Source organism: Triturus cristatus, chromosome 10 (genome assembly GCF_964204655.1).
Source record: "Triturus cristatus chromosome 10, aTriCri1.1, whole genome shotgun sequence".
NCBI lineage: Eukaryota > Metazoa > Chordata > Amphibia > Caudata > Salamandridae > Triturus > Triturus cristatus.
Genome location: NC_140593.1, coordinates 79,259,095 through 79,278,597, shown reverse-complemented (window position 1 = coordinate 79,278,597; position 19,503 = coordinate 79,259,095). Strand labels below are relative to the sequence as shown.

Here is a 19,503-nt window from a genome sequence, read left to right as displayed (position 1 = left end):
GGGAAATTGGTATTGACTAAGAAACGTATATAACAAACTGTGAATTAATATTGTGTGGGTAAACCAAATTTGAATCAAATCAAGTTAACTATCATCACCATTTTTCTTTTAAAAAAAGTAGTGCTAACAAAAAGACCGAGTCGGAACTCACCCTCTGTCTCTAATGCTGGGTTTCCATCCAGTCTCTCCTGTAAAGGAAAGCAAGGCTCAACTTTACAAAAGCAAGCAACTAAAATACAGTGCACAAGTCATGCATCAGCTTCTGTTTGTCATGCACAGGATATTCTACTACAAACTGTTTATAGTGAAATCTAGTACAGAAACAACACTACTTTCCAATACCAAAAACTCATGTGTCAACAAACAGATTAATGCTCAATGTCCGAACACACCGCTGGAGAATGCCACATATTTGTAAAGGTTTTCAGTATAGGAGCATTTGTGTTGGGCATAACTGAAACCAATGCAAATATCTAGAAGGATAATGTTACTTACCCTGTAAGCATCTGTTCTTGGCATTTACTGTTGTAGATGCACATGCTTTGCATAAGTCCGCCATCTAGTGTTGAGCTCGAATGACTACAATTTGTTCCTGTTCCAAAAAGTTTTCTTCGAGTTACGAAAGAGGCTGTGTGAGTCTTCCTCTTGGTAAAACTGTGCATGGTCATCAATGCCTTCTTCAGATTGTTTTTGCTGTGGGTAGGTGAGAATGTAAGCATGACATATATATCAGCAATGTGATGGCCATGCAGTAGTATGATATAAGTATGTAAAGTATATGAATTGCAACCTACACAGGGTTTTTGAGGAGGAGGGTTGGTGCATGTGAATCTACAGCACTACATGCCAAGAACCGATGCTTACAGGGTAAGTAACATAATCTGTTCAAGGCATGTGTGCTGTAGATACACATGCTTCACAGACTGTAAAGCAGTCCCTCTCCCTAAGGAATGGTTAAACTGTGGGGGTTGCAGTTGTTTGAAAAAAAGAGTTCTTAGGACTGCTAATCCAACAATGGCTTGTTGGCGTGCAAAGACATCCACACAATAATGTCTTGTCAAAATGTGTGGAGTGGACAATGTTGCTGCTTTTCAAATATCAGCAATGGAAATATTCCCTAAAAAAAAAAAAAGGAGTAGAAGCTCCTATTTTGGTAGTGGAGCAAGCGTTTGGAGTAACAGGTAAAAGCCTTTTAGCTTTTGCATAACAAGTTTGGATGTATTTAACTACCCATCTTGAAATGCCCGATTTAGAAATTGCCTTTCCCATACGAGGGGGTGCGAAGGCAATAAACAATTGCTTTGTTTTCCTGAAAGATTTAGTTCTGTTTATATAATACATCAGGGCTTTTATGACATCTAAAGTGTGTTATGCCCTTTCAGCTACATTATCTGGTTGTGGGGGAAAAAACAGGAAACTGAAAGGATTGATTAATATGAAAATTGGAAACTACTTTTGGAAGGAACATAGGATTTGTTCTAAGAACTACCTTGTTCCTATGTAGTTGGAAGAAGGGTTCCTCAACAGTTAATGCCGGAATTTCATTGACCCTTCTAAGTGAAAGATGGCGATTAAAAAGGTGAGTTTCCATGATAAGTATTGCAACTGACGCAAGTGGAGTGGTACCAAGGGAGGACCCACGAGTCTTGTTAACACATTGTTCAAGTTCCATACTAGTGCAGGTGGAAGCCCAGGAGGTACAAATCTTTTAAGTCCTTCCACAAAGGCTTTAATAACGGGGATTTTAAATAATAAGTGCTGTCTATTTTGCAGATAGGCTGTAATAGCCGCAAGGTGTAAGCGTATAGAAGTGTATGCCAACCTTGAGGTCTGTAAATGCAATAAGAAAGTAATTATTGTCTGTATTTTTGCATGAAGAGGGTTGTTTTGTTTCTGACAGAATATAACAAATGTTTTCCATTTAGCCACATAACATTGCATTGTGGTTGGTTTCGAGCCTATTTAAGAATGCCCATACATTCTTGAGGTAAATTTAAGTACCCAAATTCTACGACTTCAGGAGCTAAATTGCAAGATTAATTTCCTTGGGATATGGATGTCTTGGTGTTAGACTTGGCATCTTTTGGCGTGTTTCTCCTGACTTTTTGCTTTCTGATCTCCTGGTTTTTACTCTGTTTGAGCTTGTTTAGTGTCTCTGCGCACTTTCTCACTGCTGTTCAGTGTTAAAGTGCAAGTGCTCCTGTTGTAAATTGTTATTATGGATTGGTTTTTCCATGATTGGCCGATTTGATTTACTAGTCAGTCCCTAGTACAGTGCACCGTGTGTGCCCAGGGCCTGTAAATCAAATACTGCTAGTGGGCTTGCAGCACAGAGTGTGCCACCCACACAAGCAGCTTGTAAACTCTGGCCTGCCACTGCAGAGCCTGTGTGCAGTCTGGTACTGCCATGTCGTCTTGGAAGGTGCACCCACTTGCCAGGCCCTACCCTTCTGTTTTCTTACATGTTAGTCACCCCAAAGGTAGGCCCAAGGTACCCCTGTGGGCAGGGTGCAGTGTATGTGAAAGGTAGGACTTGTCCTGGTGTGTATGCCTGAACTCAGAATCTAAAAATGCATCTTAGAGTGAAGGTGATTTTTTACATTCTGTGTTTGAAAATACCACTTTTATAAAGTAGGTATTTTCTTGCTCAGCCATCCAGTGTGCCTCTGCTGGGTTTGGGGATTGACAGTCTGGCTTTGGGATGACAGGGGCTGGGGAGGAGCAGTGGCAAAAGAGAATCTAGATGGGTTGGGATGGGCTGAATAGGTCTGGGCTGCATTTAGAGTAGGGGGAGGGGATTTCCATTCACCTGAATGGGCCTGGTCTGCCTCTGACAATGCTGTCTCCACCTTCTGCCAGGAAGCTGCACCAGAGAAGACAGAACTGGCTCTGGCTGTGCACAGGTAAACTGCCTGAGCGGAGAAAGGATTTTGGGCTACAAAAAGTGGGGCCCAAACCCCTAAACTTTAGAACTCTTTTGGACCAAGAAGACTGCCAAGAAGAAGAGCTGGAGAAGCTGTGAGGAGGAACTACAACTTTGCTGAATGCTTTGCTGTGTTGGCCTGCAGAGGCTGCTTCTGTCTTGGGCAGTGAAAGGACTGGACTTGAACTTTCTACAACTTCTTTATTGAGTTTCTCCAAGGGCTTGTGGTAGAATTTGATCCCTGTTCAAGAAGTCTCAGGAACCGACTTCAAGCTCTGTTGCCGCCAGCACAGGGGACTGTGTGTTTTTGTGCTGCAACAGAAGAAAAGTAACTCAACGCCGTCTACGATGCCGCTGCCGACTTCGTGTCCTGAAGGCACCGCAGAGGGCACCGCAACCCCGGTCTCACTGACACCGCCACTGAGCCGCTGCTTCCACCGTGACCTGTGGGAACCGCACCGCCTCGGTTCAAGCCGTCGCACTGGTATCCCCGACGACACTCCACGCCAACATCAACACCGCTGCTTGAACCGTGGTTCGAGGGCACCGCTCTCAAGTTACACGACGCACCATCCTGATCCCGCACCGCAGCCTTGGCCTGCTGGCGCCATCGACTCTTGTTCATCAGCCGACGACAGCGCTTCAGCAACAACAATGACGCTGCTTGCACCATGACCTGCCAGCACCGTAACGAGCAATGCATCACTTTGCACTGCAGCCCTGGTCTCACCGACTCCGCTGGACGACTGTCACCGAGTCACAGCCTGCACCGCACTTCGCACAGCAGCACCCGACGCCAGCACTCTACTTCAACCGCGAGGAGTTCGATCTGCAATGCGTATAACTTCAGGGGCCCGAAGACTCCTGCACCGACCTCCAGAACCGATACCTGCGGACGCCGTGCTTTCGGAGCTCAACGAGAGGTCGCCGATGCCCCGCATTTCTAAAGGTACTGTTTTGCAGGTCTTCCCGATACTGTAGCTGGCCTGCGATGCTGCAGTCAGCCGGTTTGGATTTGTTGTTCACTATGCAGTGATCGCTCCGGACGGAGCTATTGACATCAAGGAACTTTATCTTATTTTAATAACTGAAGATTTCTAAGTACTGTATTGTGGATTTGTATCGTTTTGGTCTTGTCTTAGGTATATAAAAATATTGGATATTTTTCTAAACTGGTGTGGTGTCCTTTTGTACTGCTTACACTGTATTACTGTTGGTTATATGCAAATGCTTTACACTGCCTGTAAGATAAGCCTGACTGCCCGTGCCAAGCTACCAAGGTGGTGAGCAGGGAGTATTTTAGGAGTGTAACTCCCTTACCCTGACTAAAAGGAAGGGTCCCTACTTGGACAATGTGCAAACCATTGCCAACTAGAGACCCCCATTGCTAACACCTGGTGTTCTTTGGTTTTATGAGGGAAGGTCTGGGTTGTGATGAAGCTTCTCGCGTGGAACAAGAGATAGCTCCAAGAGTGTTAAAAACCACAGTTGGGGAGCCCAAGTTGGAGCTATGAGTATCATTGAAAGAGATGTTTGTCTGAGTTTCCTGACTACTAATGGAAGTAGTGGTAGAGGAGGAAAAGCGTATGCAATTTTTCCAGGCCAGTTCATCCATAGAGTACTGCTCTTGGATTTTTGGTGTGCATACATGCTTGCGAAGTTTGTGCATTTTTCATTTTCGTTTTTTTGGAAACAGATCTATTTGTGGGAACCCGATTTTTGGAAGTACAGCAGAAGAACCATGGGGTGGAGTTCAGATTTGTTGCTCAGTCTTACTTAGAAAGTCTGCAATTTGATTGCTTGTCCCCAGGATATGTTCTGCTAGAAGGTGAATGTTGTGATGTATTGCTAATCTCCATATTATTTGTGCTAACAGACAAATTGTGCGCATCCCACCCTGTTTTTGTATATAATACATAGTTGTCATACTGTCTGTTCAAAGTAGGACAGCTTTGTGTTGTAGGCGAGGTAGGAAGGCTTTCACTGCTAGGTGAACAGCTTGCAGCCCTAGGTGACTAATATGGAGATCATTGTGTTTGGATTCCCATACTCCCAAAATTGTTAGTGGAACTTGGGTCTTAAAACGGCTGCCCCTTGGATAGATTTTGTGGCATCCACCATTGCAAAGTGTGTGGATGTCTCCCAAAACTAGATTGTGAAGCTGATCCAGTGACTCTGTCCATTGATTGAGAGACATTCTTGCAGAGATCTCATGTGGAATTATAGAAATACAAGATGCCATCATGCCTAGAAGTCACGGAAATGTTTTGAAGCCTGTTTGAATCTGTTGAATCAATGTTACTATGCTGTGTAGTCTGTCTGCATTTGGGTATGCCAATGATGAATGTGTGTTGAGCAAGGCTCCTAGGTATGACTGTATGGTAGCTGGTTGCAGATGTGACTTCTGTAGGTTGATGGTAAACCCGGGTTGATGTAGTAAGGTTAGGGTTTGTTGAGTATTCTCTTTGCAAAGGCTGAGGCTGTTTGCTTTTATTAGCCAGTCGTCAAACTATGGAAAGACATGTATGTTTTGTGGGCGCAGATGTGCTGCCACCACTGCTAGACAGCCATGTGAGCATCCCTGCACACGTTTACTAAGCATTACTGCCTGGACAGCCAGGTCCGGAGAGATGGCATTTTTTGGCCGTTCTGTTCTCCAGGACTTCCTGGTGAGAACTTAATTCGCAGACCCACCTCCGGCGTTGGTATTGCTGGGATATCTATTCTAAGGTGAGGGATCTATAACTAATGGTCTTTCAGATTAACAAGTTACTTACCTTTGTTAACGTTGTACCTGTAAGAGACATATATTAGTTATAGATTCTTTACCGCCCCCACCCATCCTCCCCGTTCTGAGAACTGCCTTCTAGGGATAGAGACTCCCTTACAGTGCCCTCAATTTGTCCAACAGTGGTCAGTGTCTTGCAAGGCTCTGCGCTTCTGGCGTGGAAAGTCGTGTCAGAACTGACATCAGCAGGGGCGGCATCTAAGTAGACGCTGCGATGTCATCCTGTCGACGGCGACCACAACGCCAAACAGAGTCGACCGATGCCACCTACCAACGTGCAGGCGTACTGCTATGGAAAATATTTCAGTCGGACACCTGGGGGTAATTCTAAGGTGAGGAATCTATAACTACTGTATGTCTCTTACAGATACATCGTTACCGAAGGTAAGTAACTTGTTCGTTTGGAAAAGGGATGTGTGGTAAAGTTCACGCCCCTTTCCCTCCACCCTGAGTCCTAATATCCTGGCCCCTGCCCTATAACCGGACCCCCTGAGCCCTAAAATCGACCCCACCTCTTACACCTCAAACTATCCTAACTCAACCTTGCCCTGAAAACTGCCCCTGCCCTGAGCCCTAAAACTCTGCCCCTACTTAAAACCTACCCCTCCCCCATGAGTTGAAAAGTCAGTTTCCCGTGCCAAACACTGGAAATCACTGGCTCAAATTAAATATTTAAATACCAGCTAAGACACTTGTCTTTATTGGCTAATCACGAGCATAGAACGTGATGTTCACATTGTGTGTTATAGAAGCAAATAGAAATTAGAACCACAGTGACCGAAAGCCAGTGTGTTAACGTGAGTATAGGAAAAATAGCAAATGGAAAAATGTTAACTTATTTTAAACTAGAAAATTCCCAAAGCATGGTAGAAGAGAGAATGCACTAGACTAAAGCAGGCAAAAAGCAGAAGAAAAGCTTTCTAACTCTGTGCTAATTCAGTGAGGGGAAAACTGATGAAATAATACCTACATGTTAGGATAATGGCGGAAATGTGGGAAGGAAGTATTTACTTATCTCTTACAGAGTTTCACAGTGGGAACTTGCCGACAATAAGGTAAGAGCTACATTGCCGAAGCAAACCATGTATGCACTCAGCACAATGTAAATTAACAGTGTGAACAGACCATCTACAGAAGTGGTTTACTGTAGCATTAAACCAGGGGTCTCCAACCTTTTCTGTAGTAAGAGCTACTTATGTTCAATGAAAATGATCCAGAGCTACTATTAGTAGTGCTGTAATGGTGACCCCATCAGGCAGGACCGCAGTAGTGGCACTTACCAGCAGTAATCACGCAGTGCATCAAGCAGGACTGCCTGCCGTAATGTAAGAAATGGCTGTCAATGTGGAATACCTGTTTGTGGGCAATACATAGCAATCATAGCTGCAATGCCTCCAGCACCGAAGTAAAGTAGTATTATTAGAAAGTCTCCCAAACACCGCAAGCTTGTCACTAAAATATCATCTATAAAAAGATTTTGAAAATTCAACAGTTCTCCTCAAAATATCAGACTATAAATTCTAAAATTGCAACATTTTCATCTGGAAAACTGACTTCTAATTTTTGTTATACATGTATTTAACTAAGCAAAAACGTCTAATTTGTTAGGTTGGGTTGCACACAGGAGAGCTACTTGGGGGTAGCTCCTGAGCTACCCACTGGAGAAACCTGCACTAAGCTTTGCTGGGGTCAAACAAGGATGTGCCCAATAACTGCAACAATAAACTACTACTGGGGCACAGAGTTTTCATTAGCACATTAGACCCTCATGCTCACACTTCTCTTCTAGAACCTGTACATAGCTCAAAGGTCTCTTCCCCGTGACACAGCAGTGGAAATATTCAAAATCATATGATCTTGAGTCGACTTGAAGGAGCCTGCTTTTCACAACTGTTTTGCACAGTCACCAAGGTTTTGGAAAGTGTACCCTGTATACACAATGACAGGGTTCTCAAGGTTTAAGAAAGGAAAATAATTAAATTTAGATTTGAAGAGCAATAATGGCATAAACTACAGTTCTAGTAAGAAATATTTTCCTTATTAGGGAAATGCTGAGTGACGTGAAGATACTTACTGATGCCCGGGATGGATTCTATAGGTATGTACCGCACGCCTTCCTTGAAGCAGGACAGTCCAGGGTACACCTTCCGAATCTGTGCTTGCTTTCTTTCGATCAGCTTTTTAATGATCTGGAATAAAAAATAGGGTTTTACTTTTGATCTGGATTTCAGCAGAAGTATGGTGCATACATGTCAAAAGTCCAGCAAGTTATCAAAGAAAGCTACAGGACAAGAACGCTTTTGAAGATAGGCAAGAATACAAAATAACTTGTGACAAGAGTTGTTCAGATTAAATATCATCTACAGATCCGAATACTTAGACTCCTAGAACGATAACTTGTTTAGCTAATCATTTTAATAAAGTCGTGAAATAAACTGTTGACGCGCACAGTTCGGTTTTAGTTTCCTCTAGCGGGGGAATAAACTATAGCTAACAAGAGTAACACTAACAATCTCAATTGTACTAACAAAGTACACCATACTCCTTATAAAGTATGCAAGCAATTTATAGAATTTTGTAGCTTAAATACCACTCCACTTATTGGTAATCCATTTATCGACCTTGGAAAATTAAGAAGTTAAGGCATCTCACGCAAATGTTAAAATGATATAGAGGTGACAAATATCTCTGCAGCAGACGCGTTACCCACTGAATATCTTAGGTCTAACAATTTTTTTTTTTTTTATTTATTTTTTTTTTTGAAAACCTTTATTGACAGTTCTATCAAGAACAAGTATGGGCCTACAACCTCCCGGGGCCGGCCGCTAAGTAATCAGAGCAAAAACAGGCAAGTGTAAACACAGGCAGCACTTCGGGGAGCAGAATCGTAATGCTACTACTGTGAACAAAGTAGGTAGGGCACCAGGAGAAAAAGGTTTTCATTTTATAATGAAACAAGGCAGAAGGATCAGGTGCCAAACAATTTTCAAACAGCAATTACAGATATGCAGAGTAATAAACGCAAGCGATTTACAGCAATCCATTAGGTCAATGGCGCAAACACAAGAACATCAGGATGGGGAAAAATATCATAAGCAGTTGCGCCTGCAGTCCTATGCCAGAACTCCCGGAGAACGCCCCGGAAATTGCGGTACACACGGAGCGGCAACGAGTCATAGCAAAGGAGGTGTATCACGCTGATCCCAGAAAAGAAAAACAAAAAAAAAAAAAAAATCAGAGAAGAAAAAGGAGGCCATGGAAAAAGAGATAAAAGACTAAAGAATCCCCTCCCCCAACCCCCCACCCTGCACCTCTGCAGATGAGTACGGCCCCCCCCCCCAGCAGTGTGCCTGTCGCCCTGGAACCAGACCCAAAATATAGGAGAATAGGGAAAAAGAAGTAGGAAAAGAACCCCACCAGACGGGGGGGGTAGAGAAAGTATTAATAAACTGGAGGAGGGCCTTCAAAACATACCCCCGGCTTCTCCCTCCCGCACGGTAAGTTTCCCCCAAAGTGGACAATAAACGGCACAAAATCTATCTTCTCAAAGAAAAATGGGGAGCATTATGCACCTATTATGCTGTTAGCTATGCCAGGAGAGCACGCAACCCCTGAGCCCGCCCGTCCACTAGATGACCACCCCTGAAGGATCAGCCTCATCCCTGACCACTCTTTGGGAGTCTGCCCATGCCTACCCCTCGACCCAGCACCATATCCAATGTTCCAAGGTAGAGGATTGTCCAAAAACGTCCGAGAAGCGACGCACACAGGTGGGGTGGAAGTCTCTGAGCATAAACACAGTCCGCAGCGTGGAGAAACAGGCTTCCCAGTGCTGCACAAGGATATGCACTGCACTCCAGGTCCAGGAAGGCAGAAGCAGCCAAAGCAGACAATAGTTGCTGGAGTTGTCTCTGGGTCGCAGGAGGGCACGTACGGGACGAGGCTACCACATCCCACTCAGGTCTAGTGCCTCCGGGGCAGATCAGGTCCTCAGCTGGACGAACACACTGTAGCATACTGGCCGGAGTGTCCAGCTGTGCACTAACCTCAGGGGTGGCCGCCAAAGTGTCCTCCTGAGCGCAGTGTGGGTAGTCCCTGTGTACGTGCGGACAGGCGGGCCGCCACTGCCCCAACGCCGACGCCACACCGTCGAGCTTACTCCCCAAGACCCCGACACCATGAATCAAGGAGGAGTGAAGAGCACCAAGGGCCTCGAGGAGGTCGCCGTACCCCAGCACAGCTCTCTGCGATCGCGCCGCCACACTCCCGAAAGTCGCACTCTCACAATCCCGCTGCGGCCCAGCGGACAGGATGGTAGGCTTCATTGCAACAAGATGGCCGCCAAGTATGCCCGACCCTCACCGGGGCCGGGACCCTGGGACAAGCGTCTCGATGTCCACGTCGCCGGTGACCGGGTTCCGGGGGCAGGCGAAAAGTTATCCGTTGCGTGGTCACGGGCAACAGTCGTCCCCACTACGGACCAGCTCCCGTAAAAATTCGGGGGCGGCCCGCAATGATCAGGGCAGGATACGGGCGGCGGCCGGGCAGCTCACCATCAAAGGCAGGGGCAGCCACCGGAGGGTCTGAGAATTGTACCCCCGGGCATGCACTCGGTCCGCTACGCATGACAGTAGAGACGACCACGACGAAATGTAGGCCGAGTTTGGCACCGCTCCGGTGGACCGACTCCACCCAGTCACAACAGGCCGCTGTTGTTGAACTGCCACCCGGCCACGGCGTCCACTCGAGGTCTCGGCTCCAGGGCCGCACAGGCTGCAAAGTTCAAATGCACATTTCTCCGGCGATACCGCAGCCAGAAACCTCGGAGTCACACAGTCGGGTGCCTCTCTCCTTCAGAAACACGACCGCATAGCACAGGTTAAGGATCTCGTGCAGGATATCCGTGCGGGATGCGGAGGTTCATGGAGCCGGGAGTCTACGCTGCCGTCCCGGTCGCCATCTTGGCTCCTCCCCTCAGGTCTAACTTTGTTAACAGTAAAACGCAAGTTCCTTATCTTTGGTAACTGTCTTTCTGGTGGATGTTCTACATCAGCGTTTCTTAACCTTTGACTTAGGTGGACCCCACTGAATCATTACTGATATTGGAGGACCCCCACTGAGTTATTATGGGAAACGGAGGATCCCCGGCCTAAGCATTTTCTATGATTTGAAATTCAAAGCAACACACACAAAAAACAAGTATGCACAAACAAATGCTCAAATATTGAAATCTTTTGTTTAATTCACAATCATATATAGATAAACATTTTCACAATTTCGACTTTGCTTCTTTATGTGTATATACTTTGTTAGTTTTAACATATGAAAATTAATATTATTACAATTAATAACAGTGGTGCAACCCATGAGTAGGTCCCGAGGACCAGGGTCCTCGGACAACATGTTAAGAACCACTGCACTATATAACTATAGATTATTCATCTTTTGAATTTCTCCAAGGGCCAGAATGGATCTGAAAAATCTCTCTAAAATAACTGCAGCAGACAACCAGGTAAGTCGAAGTCGAAAGCGTGCCATAAGTGCAAGACCCCCAAATAGAATTTGTCCTCCTCTCGCTACTTGAAATCAGTTGAGAAGTTGCATAGTCGGCACTTTAAAGGCCAGTCCAATTCAGTGCCCTCTGACTATGAAGCCAATCCGAGGCCGGTCCTCAACCCCGCAGTAGACGGACACCTTTAATCAGGCAATGCAGCGGTTCTTTAAGATGAAGTCAGCTGCCTCTGGAGCGTCTTAAAGCCCCATAAATCTGCATAGATCACCAGTCTCACTCCCGCCGTGGGCCTGTTCCTGCACTGAATTACCCCACTGGGCCTCCTTCCAGCTCCCTGGTGGGGCAGGCCCGTAGCTCCACTCTAACCCCAGGGTCCACGGCGGTCTCAGCTGTGTCGCTACCAAACCAGACTTCAGAGTTCTTGTGCAAGATCCATCCCTCAACTCCAACCCAGAGTCCACTTAGGCTGCCAATACCTATATTGCATGATGAAATCACCAAGGTGCAGCCTACAACTTTAGGATGCGACTCCCGCCCCTTCCATGACACCAATACCGTAGCCTCTATATTCACATACAGTTCAGATACAGTTTAAGGGCTTCAGTATCACCCTCACAACAACGAAGAGGCTGCACACAACTTACTCCTCCCTCATTCATTACTGATTATAACTAGGCCTACAAAATGCAAATGGGTTGGATAACTCTAGAGAAACTGAGCTGGCAGCCACTGTGGGCAGTGGCTCCTTTGGAGCGGTGGTTCACAAGGAAGCAGCTGTTCCCAACTACCCGCTGCAAAGACTCAATCAAACCTCCTGACTAAGAATCTCCAACCACTGCCGGCCTCTTTGAACCCTGGTTGCCCCTCAATGAGGCTCTTGCAGACACTTGAATGGTGACATCAGCAAAGGTATGTTTGGCTCCGCAAGTCAGTGGATCTGTGGCCAAGTGAAACATACCAGCTCCACCTGACTCCGAACACTCTTGTACTACAAGTATAAACAAGAAAAGTGACCGAAACGCTTTCTCTACTGCACAACCTCATAAGGAGTCAAAAGGTATGGATGCTTTTGAGGAAACGGTACTTAAATTGGTCACTCTGGCCCTATGTTTGAACAACTGCTATTGAATTTTGAATGTTTGTGATTCTCTAAAACCCTATATTGGGGCCATTAGAACTTTGTAAGCACAGAAAAATTATCAGGAAACTCCAGGCTCTTAAATCTGTGGTGAGGCCTTAGGCGGAGGAGGTGCACTCTGGAACTGAGTTCTGCTGTTCTAAATCTTCAACAGCACAAAATTATTTGCAAAGAGTTTGAAATGAGGAATTTGGAAACATAAGAAAACTGTTTCGGGGGGAGGGGGAGGAATAAGACGATGCTTATAAATATAACTCAAAATAGTGGGAGGATTCTTTTTAATCCAAAGCTAAATTCCTAAAAAAGTCGGTAGATTTAGAATAAAGATGGGCAAGACAATCGGGACCTGGATTTGATTTTGAAGGAATTCAAACTATTTTGCAAACCTTTTTATTCATCGGAGAGAGCATGTAGCCTAACGGCTAGAGCAGTCGACCTCGAAGCTGGGGAACACGGTTCGAGTCTTGGCAACGAAGCTCAACATCTTTGATTCTGGGCAAATCACTTAATCTCCCCGTGCCTAACAAAAATGAATGTGTCCATCTGTAACGCAACTGGTGCTATGTAAAGCGCTCCGATACCTTTGGGTCGAGTTTGCGCTATATAAAACAAAAAAATTATAATAATTCAGACGCCTACAACAATGTTAGGATTCTTTAGAACACATTTGTAGTTTAGGACCGAAGAAAATAACCCACTTGGGATCTTTCTCTCACATGCACACTCCAAATCATAAATCAAGTCAAATCTCCGAAGCTCCTCAGGATGACCGTATCCTCTGAGTTTTGTAAGCACTTCAGCGAGGTATGACTTTTTGATCTTGATTCCAGTTTTACAAAATTATCACCTTGTTCAAGGTCACTACAAGCTAGCAAACGATAAGGGCCCAAATAAATGCCAATCTTGTGATATTTTCTTAACATCTACATGAACAAGTTATTGACAACGCAAATAAATCTGCCTTATAACTGAATGCGGCTCTTCCGTCACCTGTGTTTAAACATTCAATAAGTCACCATTAAAGCACTCTGTCACTCATCCTTGTACTCATGCATCCATTCATCCACCCAGTCATTATTTCATTCACCCACTTACCCATCCCACAATAAAACCCACAAACTCAACAACTATATGCAGGATAAATTAATACAATAAAAGTAGAAAACATGTCACTGCCTATATGTAGCAGTCATACGCTTAAAATAAAAAAATGAAATTAATGATTGCATCAGGCAGTGACTTGCAACGGTATTGTACATAGTGCATCATTGTCTTAAGGTTCAAACATGGCTGCCACGTTTAGAAGCAAAAAGTTGGCTATTGTGCAACAGTAATACTGTGTTATACTGGAGAAATACCATTCTATGATGGCTGCTTATAAATATCGCACTGTGTGGATAAAATGGAATGGTATCATGCATACTGTATCATTGTTGTACTGATCTAAGATGGCTAACATAATGCTTATAAACATGACAGCCATCTTGTAATGGAACAACAGTGATACACACTGGAAAATACCATTCCAAAATAGCTGCCTGAAGCAGTTGCAGTAGACTGCAGATGAAATTAAGTGAGCAGCATGTATATACAATTAAAGGAGAAGGGGAAAAAATGAAGGGGGTACTAGCAAATGGAGAAAATGAAAAACTGGCACCAGTTTTTAGGCAGATGTGCATATATGTTCAAGCAAAATACAATCACTCGCACGGCAAAGAGCCAGTGGCCTAAACTCCCTTCTTATTGGACTGATTTTGAGAGGTCTCTATCCCGAAAGACCCAAAAGGAAGTACTTATCATGATAGGGTAGTAGGATTAGAAGATCCAGGATCAGACTAATCACACTTCTTGCGGGTTCTCATGGCTCTACTTTCCAGAACATTTATCAATTTAGATCCTCCTTCTTTGGGTCAATGGCTTGTTTATTATCTTGTGTCCTTTTATTTGAATGAGGAAAGCCCCTACGTGCAAAGGAAGTTTGACAGAGTTAGCAATATTTGCATGTTGAACTGTTCAGCAAGTATGTGTTTTGAATATCTCATTTCTGCTTTCATTTAGTTCCAGTGCATATACATTTAGATTGGTCAATGTATCTGTCGAGCTAATACATTAAAATTAACAATAGTCAATCAAAAGTGCGGTATACAAGCAGATGGGAATACGTTTTATTTAAGGGTTCTTGACATTTTCCGTTTGGAAAATAATATCGTCTTTAATTTAGGTTTACTTTTAAGCCACCCTAACAAGACTGTTCATATCTCTGCAACGAAACTATCCGTTTTAAGACGAGCTCACATGCTATTTCTCTTCTTATGTTTTAGAAGTACTTTATTTTAAGTTCTTTTTCTTCTCTCGTAGTGTCATAAAACAAAAGTTACCTTTGACATGAATAATGGCGTGGTATAATCAAATTACAACAAATACATTTCATTGACTCCCACATGGTGTAAGCTGCCACTTACCTCTTTTTGCTTCTTGATGATGATAGAGAATTCTGTGTAGGGAATCTTGGCATTCAACTCGCATCCCATTAACGTGGCTCCTTCATAATCCTTGATGTAACCAACATATCTTACTTTTGGTACTTTGATGTCTTTGGAGAAGCCCTGCACGAGGAAGAAATGGTTTAGGATACCCTTGCTTGTCCTTTTAAATCCCTTATCAAAATAATTCCTCAAAGTCACCCACTACAGGCTGCCGTAGTGCAACTCAATCATTTATCTATTTGATAAAATAAACTTCATATAAAAAAAACAGCTGTAAAGCAACAGCACTGTTAGAAGGATGTGGAAATGAATGCAGTCCCATGTATTTTCCTCTCAAGACTAAATCCCCGTCTTCCCTCCCTCTCCCTCTACACCCAATAACCCCCGCATCCCCCCAGGCACCGTGGCCCCCGAGGCTCATATTAGCTAAATCACACCCAGTTATTATGGTAAGTAGACAAAGTTTAACACCCTTTCCTCCCCTTGCCTCTACTATGCCCTCGATACGGTCAATGTAACTTCACAACAGGGCATGTAACCACCCTTATACCCCATGCAGCAAATGACACATAAGAGGCGTTTCCTTTTCTGACATGAACTGCCACACCTCCCTATAGACTTGTACACTCTGGGCATAGCTCTCCCCTTGCGCCTAGGACCCAGCACGATCCCAATGTGATTTGATCAGACATGACATGGCCCCCTATAATATGTTATCGCTGTCACGTCATTCCCCCCCTTCCCTCAACCACACCTCAACACGGCACATTTACCACTGAAAGGCTGAACCAGTCACTTCTTTCCCTCACTTTCGCCTCTCTTTCTTCCCATCTCTTCCCCCCGTCCTATCACCTTCTTCTTGAATCCTTTCCTCATTTTTCAAGAGGCACGTACCCCACAACTTTTTGCTGTAATATCTTATGTGGTCATTGTATCTATGTGGCCGATGCTCCTATGATGTTATTTTATTTCAAAATTGCTAATAAAGAATTACAACACAAAAAAAGGAGGTGTCTGAAGTGAGCCAAGCAACAATCTCAAAGGAGTTAAAGGATGAATCCGAAGACGGCATTGAGGATAAGAATGGCGGAAAGGAGGGTGGAACCATGACAGCAGGGGTGGCATCAATGGAGCATTGCCAATACACTGTGTCAAGCGCTGCAAGGCCCTTTAGGAGAAAGGTTTAGCTACAATGAGAGACGTTGAAGAACAGAAAAGATGCAAAGGATGCAACAGACTATGATTATGGCCGTCTATGCCTACATTTGTAATGTATTTAGTAGTCTGCCTGGAAAAAAATACTGTCTGGTAGCAACTGCTTTATTCAGACGATTGCACGCACTTAGGTTATATTGCTGTTAGGTATGCCAGAGCTCTGCCTGTTTTAATGCCCTGGAGGGGCTATGATCTAGTACCAATACTTCCCTTCTTATTTTTTTTTTTTTTTTAGAATTGTATATAGCGCGAACTAGACCAGAGGATATCAGGCATCAGAGCGCTTTACATAGCATCAGTTTCGTTACACGAGGACACATTCATTCTTGTTAGGCGCTGGGAGATTAGGCGATTTGCCCAGAATCACAGGATGTTGAGCGTCATTGCAGAGATATTATGCCTTCTTAATGGGAATGAACAGCCTTTTCCACCCCCATCTTATGGCTCTTTGAAAACCACGAACAAGGACGCTATCTGATTACGGTGAAGCTGAGACGCAATTTTTGGAAAAATGCTAGGATAAGGTTTTGCTGTTCATTTGGAATTCAGACATGAAATGCCGCTTATCGCATATACTCTTGAGGCAAATGTGACTACTGCTAGAAAAATTGCTTTTTATTCCAGGCACCTGAGGTTAGATGAATGCAAATGTTCATAAAATGAAGTTATTAATCTCAGGAGGGCTACCTGGAGGAAACATTAACCAACAGGGTTCAGTTTGTGTCACTACCTCCTTTAGATCAAAACCTAGGCTGTCACTGCCTCTCAGGGTTCTGCGCTGCTATTCAATATATACATATGGCCCCTCGCCAGGGTAGTGCAACACAGGGCGCCACTCTGTATGTATGCAGAATACACACAGTTTATATTTACCGCATCTTGCTGCAAAAGCCTCAATCACCTGGTTTTAATCAGGAGAAGGTTAGACATCACTCGGTGGTAGATGCCTACCAACTTTTTAGAGTTTAACCCTCAGAGTTTTGCCTACCCCACTGTGCTCGTACCTTTGGAATACGATCCCCGGCCATTAGAAAGTGATCCATGTGCTGCATCTGCAAACACTAAGAAATATGGGTATTTCTAGATGCCCCCCTCTACCTCTGGATCTCCATGCCAACAAGGTGTCAAATAGCGGTTTTTTCCAGTTTAAAGTTCTAAAAAGGAGGGTATGGCCAAGATGGCGGCACGGTAGGACATGGGATTCCGTCCTCCCGGCTTCGCCGCTTCATAGCTTTGTTTTTGCCCCGTCCCCGGCCCCCAAATATACACATGGGGACCGGAATTTCAAAGCGATTCCTCTGGTGCCAGTGCGAAGGTTGCTCGCGGCCACCTCGGTACTCCCTGCTCCGGTGCCTGGCCGGACCACATAGAAGCTGGAGCGGCAACAGCAGCAGAAGCGGCCGTGCTCTCGGACAGGTCTGGGTGCGGCACGCGGCAGCCCCGCGCGGAGAAACCCCTGGGTCAGTGCATCGATCGGCAGCAGCCTTTGGGGGTGATCACAGCTCGCACCTAAGGAGCCTCTGAAGCGGCGCGAGGAGGCAGTGAACGCTTTGCGGGAGGCCTGCACATTGCCCGCCATTTTGTCTCCTCTGCCCTGGCCTGACCCGCGCTCTGGGGGTCTCAGGGCCTGGGGCCTGCGAGCACCACTACACTGCACCCAAGAGAGCAACCGGATCCGTGGCATGTCTGTCCCGGCACAGGAGTCGGCGCCCAACACAGTTGCGGACCTCCGGGTGAGCACCACATCTGACATCTGGATCACCGGTGAGTGGGGCCTGCCCACCATTAGCGACCCTGCACGAGGTGGGGTCCCGACATCACAGCGGCTGCTTCGCTGGCCTAGCATTGACTTTGGGTGGAGGCCCAACTGCCCATCGAGGTTCCACACCCCCCCCGCCCCCCCGAGCGCCCCCAGCTGCTGGCAGAGGGTAAAGACTGAGGGCCCACTATCTCTGCAGGGGGGTGAGCTGAACTGATGCTGGAGATGGGGGTCACGAGTCGCTAATGTGCCCTTTGGAAGACCGCGCGTCCGCGGCGCTTCTTAGCCTGTGATATCACCCGGCTGCCAGCCCAAGCGGACCAGGGCCTGGACAGCGCGGGCCCAATTGAGGAGGACTTGCAGGCCTGAGCGCACTTCTGCCGAGCACCACAGATGCACATTCCCGAGCACCAACCCCGTAGCTTGTATCCACGGACTCCGGCCGGTTCAGCGGAGCTGTCAAATCCTTGGGACTGTCACTTCTCCCAGACGAACGGAACGCTCCTCCACAGTTCTTGGTTAATCAGGTACTTTGTTCTGCGGCTTGCCGCTAAAGTCATGACCCCTTATGGTCTTTCATTACTGACGGACTTACGTCTATTGTTTCTTTTTGGGGTTGAGTTGCCAAGGGATGTTTTATTGTTTGTGATTGTTGTTGTTCCTTTTAGGGGTTTCCCGTACCAGGCACGGCGCTTCCATCTCCTTCTCATCGAACCACACTCTCTCCAGCTCAACATTTGCGCTTCTCTCCTTAAATTCCATGGCTTGGCCCCGCACGCTTACCCCCACCCGTTATGGTTAGGGATCTGAAAATTGTGAACATTAATGTTAGGGGCCTGAACAACCCTGCAAAGCGCGCTGCAATCCTTTCCTTACTGGAACATTCCGAGGGGGTTATCGGTCTGCTCCAGGAGACCCATTTTCTAGCTAAGGGCACACCCCCGAATGCGCACGCGGCGATTTCCCCATCAATACTGGTCTTCAGGAACAGCGAAAAAGAATGGGGTGGCCATCCTTTTGGGAACAAAATTTGAAGGCAAAGTACTGTCCACTTTTTACGAGTCCAAGGGCAGGATCCTAGCTCTCCGGATTCAATGGGGGTCCACGCTTCTCACTTTGATTAATATTTCTGTAGTAGGGGATCTCTGTGTATAGTCATAATCTATGAATAATCCCCGCCCATGTGCGGGGACCCCGGAGCAATCAAAATATCTCTTAAGCTGTCCCGCATTTGCAAACCTGCAAAGACACTTAAGAGACAGACAAAATAATACAGCCTAATCACAACAAGGCTGCACTGGCCAGCACTTCCTCTGAAGTGAACACAACAGCCAAAATAAAGTTGAAATGTCATTTTTATTCACATTTGACATGTTCCTTTATTATCCCACACTCCCTTCACCAAAATCCCTTTAAACAATAGAGAGGAAGGGGTGGACAGAAAAGCCCTATAGGCTGTCATTATGTGTCTGCTAAAGGGATACCGTGCCTTTAAGAAACTCTCCAGAGACCCCCGGTATCCCAGGATGCACAGCCAACACAAGTTACTTTCAGTTCTTTTTTCCGGCTCCTGCTAGCAGGACCCTGGAGCTTGAGCTCTACCCTTTTGGGTGGTTTACTTGATTAAAATTGGATTTTTTGGATAAATAGTGTTTTCATTCGACGTCTAGAACCTTTGTCTA

General features: G+C 45.5%; 1 protein-coding gene across 5 annotated transcripts in view; it reads right to left on the bottom strand.

Moving 5' to 3' along the window:
- The window catches only part of KAT2B (lysine acetyltransferase 2B), a 271,057-nt gene that overhangs the window by 19,897 nt on the left and 231,657 nt on the right, over nucleotides 1–19,503 (bottom strand). For all 5 annotated transcript variants that reach the window (XM_085630459.1, XM_085630461.1, XM_085630460.1 and 2 more), the window contains 3 exons: nucleotides 14,824–14,967; nucleotides 7,786–7,900; nucleotides 152–188 (listed from right to left, as the gene is read on the bottom strand). In XM_085630459.1, the coding sequence (XP_085486585.1) occupies nucleotides 152–188; nucleotides 7,786–7,900; nucleotides 14,824–14,967 (296 nt within the window). The remainder of the gene's footprint in view (nucleotides 1–151; nucleotides 189–7,785; nucleotides 7,901–14,823; nucleotides 14,968–19,503) is intronic.